Genomic DNA, 17,685 nt, shown 5'->3' on the forward strand with positions numbered 1-17,685 from the left:
ACACAGTCAGCAAGTCAAAGGTCAACGTTGACCAGTCAAACAGGTGGGTGGGACCCAGGTGTCATAGGATGTTTTATTAACAGTTGTTTTAATTAGCTAGTTTATCAAAAGGGGCCCACTAGTCAGTGGGATATTAGGTGGGGGGTTAGGTTAGTGCCTAATTAATAGGGCCGGGCCCACCTGCTGGTTTTAACCTGCGCGCGCCGGTGGTGGCGTACAGAGGCGACGGGGACTCGCCGGACTCGCGGCTCCGGTGACCATCTGGTTAGCCGAGAGCGGTTATAGGGAGAGGGCGACGACGCGAGTCGAGGAGAGGGGCCAGTGGGTGCGGGGGTGGCCGGAGCGACGACTATGGCGACTGACGAGCGATGGTGGCGGCGGAGCTGCGGCAGGGACGCGCGGGCCGGGCTGCAGCGACGCTGGGCATCGCGGGGAGGCGGGGCTAGCGGGGGGGTGCGGAGTAGAGGGTGGCGGGCTGAGGCGAGGCCGCGTGTGGTAAGCAAGGCGCGGGCGGGGCGCGCGGGAGCCAAGCGCAGGCGAGCGGCGGATGCGGCCGTCAGCAGCAGGCCGAAGTGGGTTAGAGGGAGGAGCAGAGCAGCAGCAGTCAAGCAGTTACGGCAGCAAACAGCCGCAGTAGCAAGTAGCAGCGGCAAGGGCAGCAGCAGCAGCAGTCAGCTAGCAGTGGTAGCGAGCGGCGCACGGGCGCATAAACGGAGGCGCGGACGGGCGTAGGGCAGGGCGCGGGCGGCGCACGCAGGGAGGGCGAGCAGGGCGTGGCCCCGATGCAGGCGGAGCGCAGCAAGGGAGCGGCCAGTGCGCGCGTACACGGGAGCTCAAGCTCCGGCCATGGCAGTCTGTGCGCATGGGGAGGGAACGACTACGACGATGGAACGGAGTGGGAAGAAGGGGGATGGGGAGAGGCTCACTGCGGTGACGAGTAGTGGCTCGGGGCAGCCGAAGAAGAAGACCGAGACGATGGGGATGAAGTAGATCGCTCCAGCTCGAATCGCTCCTCGCACACGACGTAGGCGACGGTGGCGCAGCTACCGGACGCCCTTGCGAGGCCCCGGGAACACGGTGGCCGCAGGATCGACGGTCGCGCATCGGCGGCAGTGTCGGGTGACGAAGAAAACAAAGGGGGCGAGCGAAGGAGGGGAGGAGTGGCGATCTAGGGTTCGCCAGGGGGTCGAGGGGATCTTGTAGGTCGCTGGGGATGCGGCGGATGGCTGCCCCGTGGTCGACTCGAGCCATGGACGTCGCACGGGCGTCCACGGGGTGCCTGGTGAACAGAGAGCAAGGGGATGACCGGGGATGGGCTGGGCATGCACTGTGGCCACTAGGGCCCAGTGCAGCAGTAGCAATTCCTCTACCTCTTTTCCTTTTCTAAAACTTTTCTGTTTTAATTCAGTTTAAAAATATTTAGGCATTCTGTAAAAGTGTGTTTCCATCACCATAAATACCTAAGCATTAATTGGCACACTCCGAACATTTTAGTTTTAATATTTGAAAAAAAATTGATGTTTGACAAAAATTCAAAATTGAATTCGAATCATTTTGAACTAACGCGAGATTAGCGACAGTAACGGAGGTGACGTGGCGTCATTAGCGGAGGTTACTGTAGCTTGATTATCCGGGCGTCACAGGAGGGAAGGAAGGAGGCCTACTCCCCTCTTTCCTTCTCTCCCCTAGGGCCGTCTGCCATAGAGGGGTGCACCAGCACCTTGTGAGCTGGTGTGCTCCCTTCTCTTTGCCCATATGGCCCATAGACCTCCCGGGGGTGTCCGGAACCCCTTCCAGTGACCCGATTACTACCCGGTGCACTCCGAAACTCTTCCGGTGTCCGAATATCATCGTCCTATATATCAATCTTTACCCTCGGACCATTCTGGAGCTCCTCGTCATGTCCGTGATCTCATCCGGGACTCCGAACAACATTCAGTCACCAAATCATATAACTCGTATAACACTATATCGTCAACGAACGTTAAGCGTGCGGACCCTACGGGTTCTAGAACTATGTAGACATGACCGAGACACCTCTCTGGTCAATAACCAATAGTGTAATCTGGATGCCCATATTGGTTCCTACATATTCTATGAAGATTTTTATCGGTTGAACCTTATGACAACATACGTTATTCCCTTTGTCCATCGGTATGTTACTTGCCCGAGATTCGATCATCGGTATCTTCATACCTAGTTCAATCTCGTTACTGGCAAGTCTCTTTACTCGTTCCGTAATAAATCATCTCGTAACTAACTCCTTAGTCACTTTGCTTGCAAGCTTCTTGTGATGTGTATTACTGAGAGGGCCCAGAGATACCTCTCCGACACACGGAGTGACAAATCCTAATCTCGATCTATGCCAACTCAACAAACACCTTCGGAGATACCTGTAGAGCATCTTTATGATCACCCAGTTATATTGTGATGTTTGATAGCACACAAGGCATTCCTCCGGTATCCGGGAGTTGCATAATTTCATAGTCGAAGGAATATGTATTTGACATTAAGAAAGCAATAGCAATAAACTAAACGATTAAATGCTAAGCTTACGGATGGGTCTTGTCCATCACATCATTCTCCTAACGATGTGATCCCGTTATCAAATGACAACTCATGTCTATAGTTAGGAAACCTTAACCATCTTTGATCAACGAGCTAGTGTAGTAGAGGCTCACTAGGGACACAATATTGGTTTATGTATTCACATATGTATTTAAGTTTCCGATCAATACAATTATAGCATGAATAATAAACCTTCATCATGAATAAGGAAATATAAAATAACAACTTTATTATTGCCTCTAGGGCATATTTCCTCCACATATGTTATTTCGACGTGATGGAAGTATGTATTTTGTTTCTGGCACACATTTTTGCAGTATGTTGCAATATTTTTTGGGTGTTTGGATTTTTGATGAAACTATTTCTATATGTTGTTTATGTTAGTTTTGTATTGTTATGTATGTTGCAACCTATTTTTCAACAGGACATTGCATCAGATGGAAGTTCATTGCATAGCTTCATTTATTTGTTGCAAGTTTATGTTTGAAAATGTTGCATTTTTTTACTAACTAAATAAAAAATTGTTGCAATGATGTTGCCGAAGCACAAAACAACTAGCCCTAACAACAAATGGTGTACAAGATATCCATGTTGCAACAAGCAGACGAGTTAGACTTCGTGATATTTGATGGTCAGATAGGAGGCCATTCGGTTGCTCCTCCCCCTACAATGACTAGAATGCCTCTTAGTTCATAGCAGCACATTGCCGAACTCTAGCTGTATGTACTATCTATAATAGACTTATTTTTGTAAATTTTTGTCATGATGATGTAACTCATGACAATAAAAAAAAGATGTGCAGAAGTTACCACTTCGTGAGAAAGCCACGGGCGGGCGAACCAACCCTAGTCGCCATAGCTTGATCTGACCCCTCTCGCCACCGCCAGGGTGCCTAGCGTGGCGTCGGCAGCCACGGAGAGGCTGCTGCTCATGGGGATCCGGTATGGAGCTGCTTGTCTATTACGGGACAAGGTCAGTGCTATCAGGATGTGGTTGTCGACAGGCGATGTTCGGCGACGATGTTAGTGATCCGGCGCGGTGTGACTTGGCTAGGTCACTGGAGAAGAGGGATTTGATGCATGGTCCTAGATGACGACGAGCTCGACGTTAGACCTGGACATGTCGTGCAATGACATGGATGTTTTTCTTCATGTTCTCTTTAGGGACTCTTCAAGTTTGGTTTGGGATAGCGATGCAACGACACTATCCCCGTATAAAAATAATATTCTCTTAGCTTTTCCCGGTTTCGTTGGTGTGTTCGTCATCGACGGTGGGTGTGTGAAGCCGTGTCTCTGGCTGATCTTCCGGGACCCGGTTGGTTTAGGTTTCTAGTGAATTCGTATGGATTCGACCTACATTCATGATCTTCAAAGTTTCTACATGACCTTATCAGCCTTTTCGTCTCCAAGGCGACGGTTAGCTCTGTAGATTGCGGCCGCCGACTTCTCCTAGTGTGCATCGACGACTTTTCAGCCGTTACTTCTACAAGTTCTTGGGGTTTAAAATGTTTTCTCCGCTAAGACGGAAGCTCAGAGGTGGAACCGAGTTTTGCTATGCAGGAGGAAGAAGATTTCGCACCCTCAAGAATTTAAATGTATTTTATCTTCCTTTATTTATGGGTGTGTTTGTAAGGACCCATGATACTTAATATATGACCTTGGGCCTTTCGAAAAAAGATGTGCAGAACTTGGCCACCAGTAAATCATCATTGTATATATTTTTTAGGGACCAATAAATAATACTATTTGGCAGATAAAGCTATTCCAAAAGCATCACCAGAAAAGGAGCAGCAAAAAACGGCGCGGATCGAACGGCCACGATCCCACCTCAAAAGCCCACACGCCACGCGCTCCATCGCGAGTTCGCAACCCATCTTGCGGCTACTACACCCGAACGAGGCCCTGCCTAGGGTTCCACCCCCGTCGTCCGATCCGATCCCGCCCCCCACCATGAGCGGCCACCACGACGCCAGCAAGCCCTACCAGCCCCGCCGGGGCCCGGAGCGCCCCCCGCCGCAGCAGCCGGCGGAGGACGAGGAGGCGGCCGCGGCTGCGGCGGCGATGGCCGAGGTCGAGGCCGCGGCGGGGGCGATGGAGCAGTACGAGCCGCATCTGGAGCACGGGGAGGAGGAGGAGGAAGAGGAGGAGGGGGAGGAAGAGGGGGAGGAGGAGGGAGAGGAAGGGCATGGGTACGCGTACGATTATGTTACCGGGGAGGCCGTCCCAATGGACGAGGAAGGCGCTGCGGCCGCGGCGCACGCCCACCACGGGGCGGCGGGGCCGCACGGCATGGAGGCGGGCGGCGCGCCGCAAGCGCCGTCGAACACGCTCACGCTCTCTTTCCAGGGCGAGGTGTTCGTCTTCGAGTCTGTGTCCGCCGAGAAGGTGCCGCGCCTCTGATCCCTTCCCTGCAAATTTCGCTCTCCTGCTCTGATGTACTTTGATTGGATGGAAATGAATCCTTTGATTTGGTAATTTGTCAGGTGCAAGCGGTTCTCTTATTGCTTGGAGGAAGGGAGCTCGGCCCGGGTATGGGCGTGGGGCCGTCGTCTTCAGCATCATACAGTAAGGTTTAGACCTCTCTTGGTGAGCTGTATCCTTTATCCGTTGAGAAGCTTTCGAATTATGTGGTGCTCATGTCGTGTGTACCCTGTGATATAGAGGTTGAATTCACATCGGATGGCATCGCTGATGAGGTTCCGCGAAAAGCGCAAGGAAAGGAACTTCGATAAGAAGATCCGCTATTCTGTTAGGAAGGAAGTTGCACACAGGTCAGTGCTAGCTTGGTAACATAAAAGTTAGCTCTGCCCTTTGCATGCTGTGTCATGACTCTATACATACTTTTGTTCACCCATTTGCAGGATGCAGCGCCATAAAGGTCAGTTCACATCATCAAAAGCAAAGGCCGAAGAAGCGGCAGCTGCGGCTAATTCAGATTGGGGTGCAGTGGAAGGTCGACCTCTTTCTGCACCTGTGTAAGTCCACAAACTGTTGTACTGATTATATGTAAGCACTTATAAATTTCTTTTATCCGGATTCCATAAGTTGAGAATGACGATATTTGCATATTGTGAATAAATGATTTCGTTGTAAATCAGTACCGAAGTTAGGTTTGGTGTGATGTCCCCATATGCCTGCGCAGGATAGCCAGGAGTTTGCTGTTATGAACAATGCGTGGTTTAGTGTCTAGTGCAGTGTGTTAGTTGCCTGGCTTCTCATTGGCTCTATTTCACTATCTGGATATTCTTGGCTCTATATCACTATCTGGATACTCTTGTGTACAAGGTTGTCCCGTAAGCTGATGATATGATGCTACATAGAACTGAATTCAGTGAATTAAAATGCTAGCTTGAAGACATGCATCTATCATTGTTACCAAGGCTTGCACTCGCTATTTTTTGCTATTCGGTTGTTGCTTACCGAAAATTTTGTTGGTATTAGTTGAAGTACCTGTGATCTTTGGATGACATGAGATGCTTCTTGAACACTTTTATTTGTACACGTCACTGTTTATCTGTAGCAATAGCTTGCTTCAGAATACAATGTGCCCTAGTTATTGCACATCTAAGCGACTCAATCAAGCATAGAAAAGGAAAAGAAAAAAAGAAAGAAAATACCTGCATGAATCTTCGGGTAAAATCATTGGCACAAGACTTAGATGTGCAATACTTAGGGCACATCTAGATGTGCTTTAGCAAAACTGTTTTTGATAATTGTTTCACTATCCAATTCTTTCAGATGCCAGCATTGTGGTATTAGTTCTAACAATACACCTATGATGCGTCGAGGACCGGATGGACCAAGGACTCTGTGCAATGCATGTGGACTCGCGTGGGCAAACAAGGTACTTAAAATTCTTGTGGTATTGTGTTGTATGTTCATTTACCTTGTTGTTTGTACCAACATCCACAGCACTACAGCAGGCTCTGTTGTTGCACAACCTATATATTGTGAAGAGGTCCTGTCTCCTTTAACATCAATAAGTAACAATCTCTTAGTTGTCTACAGTCCAGCTGTAACAATATATCCTTCTGTACCGTCTATTACGTTGGATGCTGGTTCTATGATATTCTGGCAAGATGGTTTTAACTTTATCAGCAACAATGTGCTTACATCAATATAGTTAAAATAGTCACAATGTTAGAGTACCTCATGCCTGACTTTGCATTTACATATTGATATGTTAATGATTCTTCAACGTGTTTCTCCTTCCTAGGGTATGATGAGAGAGGTCAAAGGTCATACACCTTTGAAAGTTGTGCCGCCAGCAACCGATGACGCTGTAAGCACTAATTCTCCCCTTCCATTAGATTAACAGCCTACCTTATCAGATTTGATGTACTCCCTCCGTTCCAGAATATAAGGTGTATTGTTTTCCGTGCAAGTCAACCATTTGAATGTTTGACCAAGATTATAGAATAAAATAACAACATCTGCAATACTTAATAGATAAAATATGAAACTACTTTTCATGATGGATCAAATGATATAAATTTCGTATTCTGGATATTGATATATTTTTCTAAAAACTCGGTCAAATATGCACTCGTTTGACTTTTGAAAAAACAACACCTTATACAGAGGGGGTACATAATTTACTATTTTTGTATATTTTCATAACCTGAAGTCGAAATTGTGTACCATTTTCTGAACTGCTAGAAGCTTCTATTTTAAACTCTTGATGAAACTACAAAAAATATACATGTCCCTATCGAAATTAGAGGGCTAGAATTTTTTCGAAGTACAAACTTCATATGGTTAGGATTTTCAAAGAATAAAGAGTCTCTTTCTCTATTTTGACCGGTTCAGTTATCTCATTTGAATATAATTCTCATACCCTGCAGCAGAATGGAGTTGCTGAAGCACCCACTGCTGAGCAGCAACATCTCGCACTAGAAGCTGCACCAGAAGCACCAGTAGCGCCTGCTCCTGCTGCCAATGGCCATGATTCATAGCCATCAGGTGGTGGATGCTTCAGAGGACGCTGCGTTTGTCATGGAGTTGCATGCTTAGAAGTTATAATCGGCATAATTTGAACTGGAGGCTTGCAATGTGCGCATTGTGATGTGGATGTACCGATGGTCTGACTCTGTTGCCGCATGTGTATATAGATAATAGACGTTTTTCGACATGGGTTTTTTCTGAGCGTTCATTAGATTTAAATCTTCTAGAAATGACACTGTTAGAGACAGCAACATCCTCTCCTGCATGGCGTATGAGAAAATCTGTTCGACAAATGCTTCGGAATGACATTTTTTCATTAATTTGTTACATGGATATGTGTACCAGATAATTTGTGTTTACTTGGTAGCGACTTGGTTGGCTACATGAAGATGTTTAACTTACCATACAAGAGGGTGGCACATGTTTTGCTATTATTTGATTAAGCTGTGTGCGTGATATATTTTTGTAGAGTACAGTCTGCAAAACTAAACACAAAGCTTTCTCTCGCAGTAGTGTGAAGTTTACTCTTGCGAAGTTTATTGGCATAGAAAGACCTGGGAGAGACCATGGATATGGATCTTTGCGCTCAATGGGAGAGATTTGGTCTAGGGTATTTGGTTTTGATGTTCTCTTGTTTGTCTAGATGGTGGAGGCGTCGGCGCAGTTGAATAAGTGTTCCGTCCTTGTTGTGGTGTTGTTGGTTTCTATGTTGTGGTGGCCTTGTGGGCATGTTGGGGTTCTGAGATCTGATCCTCGGGGTTGTGAGTGTGGCTATCTTTTTGCCTTAGTTTGCATTGACACCAATCTTTTCAATAACATCCTACACCTTATTGCTTTGGATTGTGATTGTTGGTCTCTCTCCCGACCGTAGTTACAAACTTTGTCTGGCTCCCATGTTGTGGAGCAGGTGCAACATTGAGCTAATCTGATTTCCATTGTTATCAAAGGTGTTCTAGTAAACTCTGACTTGTTTGATACTTCCTCTGCTCATTTAGGAACAGAGGGAGTATATGACTTCTGGCATAAATAAATAAGTCTATCTTGGTTTCTAAAGCGGACACGAGTTTTAAATCTTCAATTTACCCATGAAACATGTGGTATAAGGTATTACTAAAAAACACATCATTTGATTCATCACCAAACAAAGTTTGTAAACATATCTAGGTTCAACATCTAATAAAATCTATGTCCACCTTATAAACCTGGACGGAGGGGAACTATGTGACACATGTGGTAAGCAATTCAAATTATTTAAAAAAAAACTTGGATGGAGGGGAACAATGTAATCGTGCCAGTCTAGTCGAAAACATCTCAAATGTGCCCCTTAAAATGTTTTTTAATTGTAATATCACCCTCTCTTATACCTGGCCATGGGATACCCGGCCCAGCCCGAAAAAGCCCGGTCTTGCCTGCGGGCCAGGCCTGGACCTGAGTTTTGAGCCCGAAGAACATGTCGGGCCGAGCCTAGGATTGGCTTTTCGCGTTTTAGGAAAGGGGCCCAGCGGGCTTTCTCACTGACGGGCCGGACTGGGCCTAGGCTGGCCGGGCCGGGCTCACGCGTAGGTTTTTCACCTTAGGCTTGGATAGGCCCGCCCCGACAGATGCCCAAGTAGGCCGCAGATTGGGAAAGGACATCCCTTGAGAAATCTATCGGATTTTTCAGATCATCATTTCTGCAACCAATGCTAAAAGCTTGCAAGGTATGTGTTCTGTGCTGCTATATTTCTACGGCCGTATCACTATCAAAATGCATTGATGTCTAACAGTTTGACTTGAGCCATGTAAAATTTTCTAGTTGATCAACATGATACAGTAGAAGCTGGGCCAATAATGGGATGATCTTCTTTTATACTGGGTTGGTTGGAAGAATCTCTCCAGTCTCTAGTGATTTGATGTCTCCTGTGAAGTGGTCAAACTCATTTATTTCCAGTGAAGCTATCTTCCACGTTTTGAACTGAAAGGATCAACTTCACCGTCATTTATTAGCGTTGTTCTCAGGCTGGCTGTTAGTACTTCTATGACAGATTTGCTAGGCAAAGATCCATAATTTTTTTGAAAAAGAGGATAGACCCCTGGGCTCTTCATCTGGATGATGCATGCGACCATCTTATTAATTAATCACAAAGGCCATACAAAGTAAACATCAGCCAGTCAGAAGCCACCATCTAGACAACACCTGTTGCTACTCGTATCCCATTGATGAAGGTGTGCCGAATATCCGGACCTAATACCAAACGGACATCACATCAAACCCTAACATCTAAAGCCGGATGCCCCAACCCAGCCACACACCATAATACCTGTCACAAGTATGCTCTTTGTCCAGATAAGCTCTCGGAGTTCTTTTTGGCTTACTTAAGATACTTGTGCTTTGAACACTAGATTAATTTACTCCCTAAAGTGGTTTTCAGAGGTCCATGTCATCCGCGCCACCGGTTATGCCACTGGTGGCCCCGTCACCCTTCTGCCTCCCATAATTCAAGGTTCTTCCTCCTACCAACTTGTTATCCTCAGCCAAGTGCATTCACATGGTGCACAATCGTTTCATGGGTTTAAACCACTGAGAGAAGGGCCCTGTTCCATGCCACCAAGCACGTGTAGCAACTAGCAAGACTATAGGATCTGTGAGCTCCATCCCCTGGTCGGTGTCGGAGTTCTACTTAATTGAGTTCATGCTAACTTTAATGGAATTGAGGGCAAATGGCGGCGGTTACGTCGTGTAAAGAGGAGTGTGGGAGAAGGAGAGGGGCGTAGCCTTATCCAGAGATTATGAGAAGGGTGATGTGCATGGCCATATGGACAAAAAACCGGTGACGTGAATGCCACCCTTGCAATAAAATGGTATGTGGATGTCGCGGGGGAAGCTGCCCTCAGGAGTTCCAGTATTGGAGGTTCATTGGGAGTAAGTAAGCGAAAATGCCGGGGGTTGTTCAGAGAACAGCGGGGGAGTAAGCTACATTTTTTCCGTATTTGCTTACATGGAACGAACACTTCGCTACAATGTTGGTGTATTATTTACCATGTACTTTCGCGGGACGAACTGAAAAGCGCTTACAACGCGAAGCTCCAACAAGCCAAGAATATGTTGAATTGGTAAAATTCGCGTGCACAGAGGCGGCAACGACTCTGCGCATCAACAGCCACACCCTAGAGATTAACTTGGGGACAAAGGACTACCCTGGAGATCCTAGTGCCACACCGCTGCTCAAATTTTTTACGTGGGAGTAGTAGACAGAGCCAAATGTTATGTATCTTCTGTTTTGTCAAGTTGATTTTGGCGAGCAAGTGGTGCTGCTCTATTGTTCAGATACTCTGAATGAAGGGAGCCACATTACATTTATGTCTGCATCTTTGATTCAAAACATGCAATTCCCGTGTGCTGTTACAAAGACATCTTCAGAACTGTGTGCAGTCATCCTCGTAACCCAGATGTGGTTTCGAGGGTATCACACAGACTATACAAACAGAGTCTACGTCAGGGATAAAAGAAGGGAACATGGCCGAAATGCGTTTTGGAGCCCGGCTTGGTGAGCCTGGAACCTTAAAAAAAATTCGAATGATCGAACTGTCAAACATTTACGAAAATAAATTGGCATAAAACATGGATGTGATTCTTGACTTGGTCCCTCAAGATTTTTTGGTATACATTTGGTCCCTCAAGTCTCAAAACCGGATAAGTTTGGTCCGAAACCAGATTTTGAGCACGTTGACCGGTTTTGACCGCCACAAAACCGCCTGATGAACAGTAATTTAAAAAGAAACTTCAAAAAAATCTGAAATTTTTTGGGGTCGAATATGCTTACATGCGCAAGATGGGAACAAAATTTCGGGCTCTTTCAGCACTCGAGGAGCTCGTGGCAAAAAAACAAAAATATCTGCCTAATGAATAATAAATTAAAAATATCAAAACAAAATCAAAAATTCTGAAATTTTTTGGGGTCCAATATGCTTACGTGCGCAAGGTGCGACCAAAATTTTGTCATGAAATGACATCGGACGGGCTCTAGTAAAATTTTGTCTTTTTTGAAGTTTTTTTAATATAGTATTCATCGAGCGGTTTTGTGGCGGTCAAACCCGGTCAACGTGCTCAAAATCTGGTTTAGGACCAAACTTATCCGGTTTTGAGAATTGAGGGACCAAATGTATATCAAAAAATCTTGAGGGACCAAGTCTATACTTTGTGGGAACTTGAGGGACCAAAAACATACTTTTCTCTAATTTTATATGTATTGTTTTAAGGGAAAATTATATTTTCCGTCCGTTAACTTCAAAACTGGTAAAACTTGGTCCCTAAACTTCTCAAACCAGATTAGTTTAGGGGGTGTTTGTTTCCAAGGACTTTTTTGTGTAGGGACTAGAAAAAGTCCCTCTTAGAGACTTTGTTACCAAACAGGAGGGACTTTTTAGGGACTAAACTAGGCATTTGGGACTAAATGAAGAAGACTCTCAAGGAGAGTCTTTTTGGGACTTTTTGGGACTTTTTCAATAATGCCCCTCCATGCACCCATTGGCCCGCCACCCCATGGTGTTGTTTGATTGTTATTTTTCTATATACTAGGGGCAACAAGGTCATTTAATAACCTTTAGGAAGGGACTAGTGACTTTTTAGTCTCTGGAAACAAACAGGGAGGGACTTTTTAGGGACTAGGGACTTTTTAGTTGGGATTAGAAAAAGTCCTAGGAGTAGAGAACCAAACACCACCTTAGTCCCTTGACTCAACATAAGCAGTTTTCATGTTGACTTGGCATGGTTTTGACAGGTCGGCGCGCTCACGTGGCAATCTTCTTCTTCCTTCCCAGTTTAACTCAGCTGGGCATTTCGTCGAGCAGTGGCGCACGTCCAGAAACAGAAGAAGGAGATAGGCGTGGAGCTATTGTGAGTTTGTGACTCGCGGCAGCGCACGCAGAGGGTGCAGGCGACCGGGGAGCTGCAGCACGGCGAGGCGACGCACGCACACACTCGCGCATCACCGGCCCACAGCAACACACACACCGGCGGCGGTTGCTCTGCCATGCGTCCGTGTGTCCATGGCGTGAGCTCGGAGTCGGTTCAACCACGACGCCGTCGACCGGTTCGAACGCGACGTCATCAGCCCAAGTTACCCAACACGCACGGACGCTCGTGTGAAAGGGAACGCCGACCATGTCACAACGCGGCCTCGCCGGAACTTGTGCGTGACCAACGGCACGACCAACGCCGTCAACGGAGGTGCGTGAAGAGGGCTTGTCCGAGCTCCTCCTCCTGCTCGGGCATCATGTTCAACAGGCCGGCGGCGGCGCGCCGGGCGCAGGCTGCAGCTCGACGGGGGGGTGTGCGGTGGGTTCACGCCCCACACGGTGCGTAGTCCACGCGGGACATGGAGACGCCCAGCGTGTTGAGCCCCGGCCGGGAGCTTCTCCACGTTCGCCCGCGAGCGGACCGGGTTGCCGGTGTTTCCCGGGAGTGCCAGCACGGAGGAGGAGAAGGCCTCCACCGTCACGTTCTAGTTCTAGGTCCTCTTGCACGGGAACCCATTTAGCCGCAGTGCTGCAGAGTGCACGCATGCATTAGTCGCTAGGACGGAAGAGCCAGCACAGCTATTCATGTGCAGCTCGACGCCACTCCCTGGGCCGCTGAGCTCATCGCGCTGCATCTCCGCTGCATGACCGTCGTGGACGACGCCGTCGCCGTTTCTCATCCAAGCTCGGCACGCCTGGGTTGGATTTTGGGGCCAGTTTCGAAAAGAAAAGGAGATGTGGACTGTGACATGGCGGTCAAACCCAGACGACGTGTCAAGTTTTGGTTAAAACCGTGTCCACGTAATACCACCCAAAACGATACGAAGGGACTGAACTAATCCGGTTTAAGAAGTTGAGGGACTAAGGTTTGTCGGTTTTAAAGTTGAGGGACTATTTCTGTACTTTCAAGAAAGTTTAGGGACAAAAAATATACTTCTCTCTTGTTTTAATGGCCTCTGAACCGTGTCATTTGGTCTGGATTTTGATATATTCCTCGTTCCATTACTGATATGTATATTTGTGCTTGTGGGATTTTGATATATTCCTTGTTTCATTACCAATATGTATATTTGTGTTTGTGCTTTTGGTGATCTAAACGCTTTTATGCTTTTATATTTTTTATGGAGGGAGTAGGGGTTAGACCACTACAAGTGCAATGATTTCAATTCGTGCTCACCTTGCTGAGGACCAGGCCAAAGCCCATCCCTTGTAGGACGCAGCTTCAGTGACTTCATGAAGCTAAGGGCGTGTTCGGATCTCCTCCCACTTCTAACTCCAGGAACTTCATGGATCGTTTTCACCCGAACGCTTGGGCTCCAAGAAGCTGGATTCTTGAAGCTAAGCCCAATTGTAGTGCAAAAACATGGAGCGAGCTTGGCCCAGCTCCACCGATTGCAGAAGTTGGAGTTCACGCAATTCACATCCACAGTCACCGCTAAAGATACCGGTTCGCTTCCCCATCCCTCGAAAAACATAACTCATTGCTACATGACCGATCTCCCTCGCCTCGCTGCCCCCCCTCCCTCTCGAATCGGGGCACTGGCTGGCCCTAATTGGGCTGCCTTGAGCCGGCCCAATCTGCCCTGAATGGGCCACAGGTTTCCCAGCTGGACTGCAGCGCTGGAGAAACTGTGGATGCACCCGAACGGATCTGGGATCGCTACCTGGAGTGAGAAGCGACGAAGAGAAGTTGGCTACGTGAAGTTTTGTGAAACTAGAGCGAATCCGAACACGCCCTAAGTCTCACCGTAACTTAGCCCCCTCTATCAGCCATCCATTAAAAATCCGACGGACCAGATTGATCCATATTTTGAATAAAGTTTTTAAAAATGTTCAGAAAAGTTTGAAATTTTTCCAATAAATTGTAAATGTTTCGTTTAGTATTCTGTGAAAATTTCAATCCATTTGTATGTATAGTTTGCGAATACACATTTTTTATTTATTTTAGCTTAAAAAGCTATTTAATCACAAACCATACATCCAAATGGGTTGAGACTTTCCCAGAATACAAAACGAAACATTTATGATTTATTGGATTTTTTTTAATTTTTTCTGAACACTTTAAATTTTGCCGAAGATTCGTTGAGAATTTCTCTAAGATTGCAGGAATATCATTAACAGGAAGATTATCCATTATCACATCAGTAGATTCCTCCGCTTGAGCTGCATTCATCATGTTCACCTTTGCAGACTTTGGATTATGCTTGACCACTGCATTGCTGGAAGATCTGACAGGAGGAGGAGGCGGAAGACGCCTTTGGTTGAAGCACTTGTTAGCATAGTGACCTTTCTGCTGACATTTGTTGCAAGTCACCTCTGAGAGTGGACGGTGATAAGGAGCATTAGACTTTGGAGCTTGATTCTGAGACTTGTTCTGATAGCCAGAGTTGGAAGAGTTGGAAGAACCATGGCCACCTTTATTCTTCTGCTGGTAAGGCTGACGAAACGGAGGAGGAGGAGGCAACCAGAACTTCTGTTGCTTAGCTGTCACAAGTGAGGAAGAAGAAGACTGAACTGCGTCTCTGACTCTCTTCTTAGAAGCCTCACACTTGAGCTGAGCAGCCTCTTGCTTCAGTGCCATATTGTAGAATTGATCAAACTGAGTAGGCTCAAAAGTACGAGAGCTAACTGCAGATCCTCTCTAAGGCCACCTCTGAAGTGATAGATCATGCTCTTTTCATCAGGAACGTCTTGTTTAGCGAAGCGAGCAAGTTTCTGAAACTGGATGTTGTATTGATACACAGACATGTTGCCTTGCTTGAGATTGCGGAAATCCTCACGCTTGCTCTCAACAACACTTTGTGGAATGTGGTGCGCTTTGAAGTCCCGACAGAAGTCAGTCCAAGTGATCACACGACCTCCTCTGGAATCTTTGTATTGTTGAAACCAATCAGCAGCTTGGTCCTTGAGTTGGAAAGAAGCGAACTTGACATAGTCCTCAGGCCTGACATTGCTACATTCAAAATTCTTGTTGATATCCACGAGCCAATCATCGGCATCCGTGGCCTAGGCACAGTAGCTGAAAGACTTGGGCTGATTTGCGAGAAACTGGTTGAGTGTAGCGAAATGAGGCTGATTGTTGCCTTGACCTTGATTGCCTTGATTGCCTTGCCCTTGGGTGCGTTCTTGCAAGAGTTGCAGAATCATCTGAGCATTGGCGTTGGTGGCTGCCATGATAGCTTGCCATGCCTCCGGAGGCGGAGGTGGTGGCGGAGGGTTCGCCTGACTCCCTTCATTGCGTTCCGGATTCTGACGCGTTGGCGGAGCCATCCTGAAGAGGGTGACATCCGTTAGCATCTTGATAGACAAAAAGATAAGTAGAATCAACGGATAGAAATTGCAACATCTAGTCTTCACAATAAACATTCGAACGAAGATGAACGAATGAATTCCGTAGTAAATCATCACACTTCCATAAGTTGAGAAGTCACTTGAAAAAGATATGGAATCAACATATGACTTCGAAGCAACTCGAATATCACAATTCAAAACAAAACAAAGTATTGGCTTGCAGAATAAGCCGGAACAAACATATGATAGAGATTTCGTCCGAAGTTTTCGTGGTGGGGCCCACACGGGCTCAATCGTACAGCACCATCATGTACAAGGCTGTGCACATGACATACGAAGCGTCCCTGAGTCGGCATAGCCAAGGACTCTTTAAGACACTACGAGACCACTGTAAAACCAACCGTGTACAGGCGGACCACTAGACGTCGAACCCCAATCTCATATCATGCGTCTGTCGGAAAGATATCCTAAGGCTACTTGAATTCCCACTTATAAACTCCCGAAACTTTCTGGTTATGCAATCTGGTGTTGGGGATACAGGGGACACAAAATATATCACCCAAACTAGCAATCCCTAGATCCAGCTGTATCCATCCGTCAACACATAACCAAGAAACCTTCGGAAATCGTTTACCTCAACCTTCGAAAAACATCCGTTATACAATTTATGGCAATACTCCCGAACTCCCGCCCCAGTACTGGGTGGCATCGAGGTGATCTCACCAACAACTGCATAAAAGAGATTTCGATGTCGGCGAAACTCAGGTATTCCAGAACTGCAACGATAAAATTGTGACGACAACACCTCAGAGCTCAACTCCCCGGGACACTGCCACAACCCCTAAATGTCAGGAGGCACCAAGAACAATGTTCTCGTCACAAAACCATCGGAACGATTCCAAGATACCCGCGTGATCCTAAATTTTTTTAAGTGAAATTTGAGGAGAGAATAGACAAAACTTCTACGTCAGGAGACCTCACCAGAGCGACGAAGGGATTGAGGAGTAAAAAGAATCCTACTCTCCGATATATATAATCCTAAGACTCAAAACATTTTGTTCTAGACTCAACAACGCCAGTGATTCAATCAAGCAAGGGGCTCCTAAGTCGGGGATGGCTCTGATTACCAACTTGTAACGCCCACGATGCGGCTATATCTCCCACGTGTCGAGGCACGACTTAGAGGCATAACCGCATAGTGGTTTTGTCGCAAGAAGGGTCATCTTCACACAATCCCATGTAATGAACAAGAGTGGGATAAAGAGTTGGCTTACAATCGCCACTTCACACAATACATAAATATAATTCATACATCATCCAAAATACAAACATATAGACCGACTACGGTCAAGATCCAAATGAAAATAAGATAACCCCAAATGCTAGATCCCCGATCGTCCCAACTGGGCTCCACTACTACTCATCAGGAAAAGACACATAGTAACGACCACGTTCCCCGTCGAACTCCCACTTGAGATCGACCCCATCATCTGCACTGGCATCGTCGGCACCTGCAACTGTTTTGGTAGAATCTGTGAGTCACGGGGACTCAGCAATCTCACACCCGCGAGATCAAGACTATTTAAGCTTATAGGAAAGGATGGTGCAAAGAGGTAGAGCTGCAGCGGCAATAAGCATATATGGTGGCTAACATACGCAGAAGAGAGCGAGAAGAGAAGCAACGGAACGGTCGTCAACTAGCAATGACCAAGAAGTGATCCTGAACTCCTACTTACGTCATACATAACTCAAACCGTGTTCACTTCCCGGACTCCGCCGAGAAGAGACCATCACGGCTACACACACAGTTGATGTATTTTAACTGGGTCAAGTGACAAGTTCTCTACAACCGGACGTTAACAAATTCCCATCTGCCTCATAACCG

General features: G+C 46.7%; 1 protein-coding gene across 2 annotated transcripts; it reads left to right on the forward strand.

The window, feature by feature from the left end:
• Positions 1-4,381: 4,381 nt before the first annotated feature.
• On the forward strand, positions 4,382-7,920 carry LOC109752313 (GATA transcription factor 20). 2 transcript variants are annotated; one of them, XM_020311207.4, is made up of 7 exons: positions 4,382-4,952; positions 5,051-5,137; positions 5,229-5,338; positions 5,429-5,542; positions 6,306-6,411; positions 6,784-6,849; positions 7,412-7,920. In XM_020311207.4, the coding sequence occupies exons 1-7, from the start codon at positions 4,518-4,520 to the stop codon at positions 7,520-7,522; spliced, it is 1,029 nt and encodes a 342-aa protein (XP_020166796.1). In that variant the 5' UTR covers positions 4,382-4,517; the 3' UTR covers positions 7,523-7,920. The 2 variants fall into 2 exon arrangements, with proteins under 2 accessions (XP_020166796.1, XP_020166797.1); XM_020311208.4 differs by having other exon boundaries at positions 4,420-4,952; positions 7,415-7,920.
• The last annotated feature ends 9,765 nt before the right edge of the window (positions 7,921-17,685 follow it).

This window comes from Aegilops tauschii, chromosome 6 (assembly GCF_002575655.3).
Source record: "Aegilops tauschii subsp. strangulata cultivar AL8/78 chromosome 6, Aet v6.0, whole genome shotgun sequence".
In the NCBI taxonomy this organism is placed as follows: Eukaryota; Viridiplantae; Streptophyta; class Magnoliopsida; order Poales; family Poaceae; genus Aegilops; species Aegilops tauschii.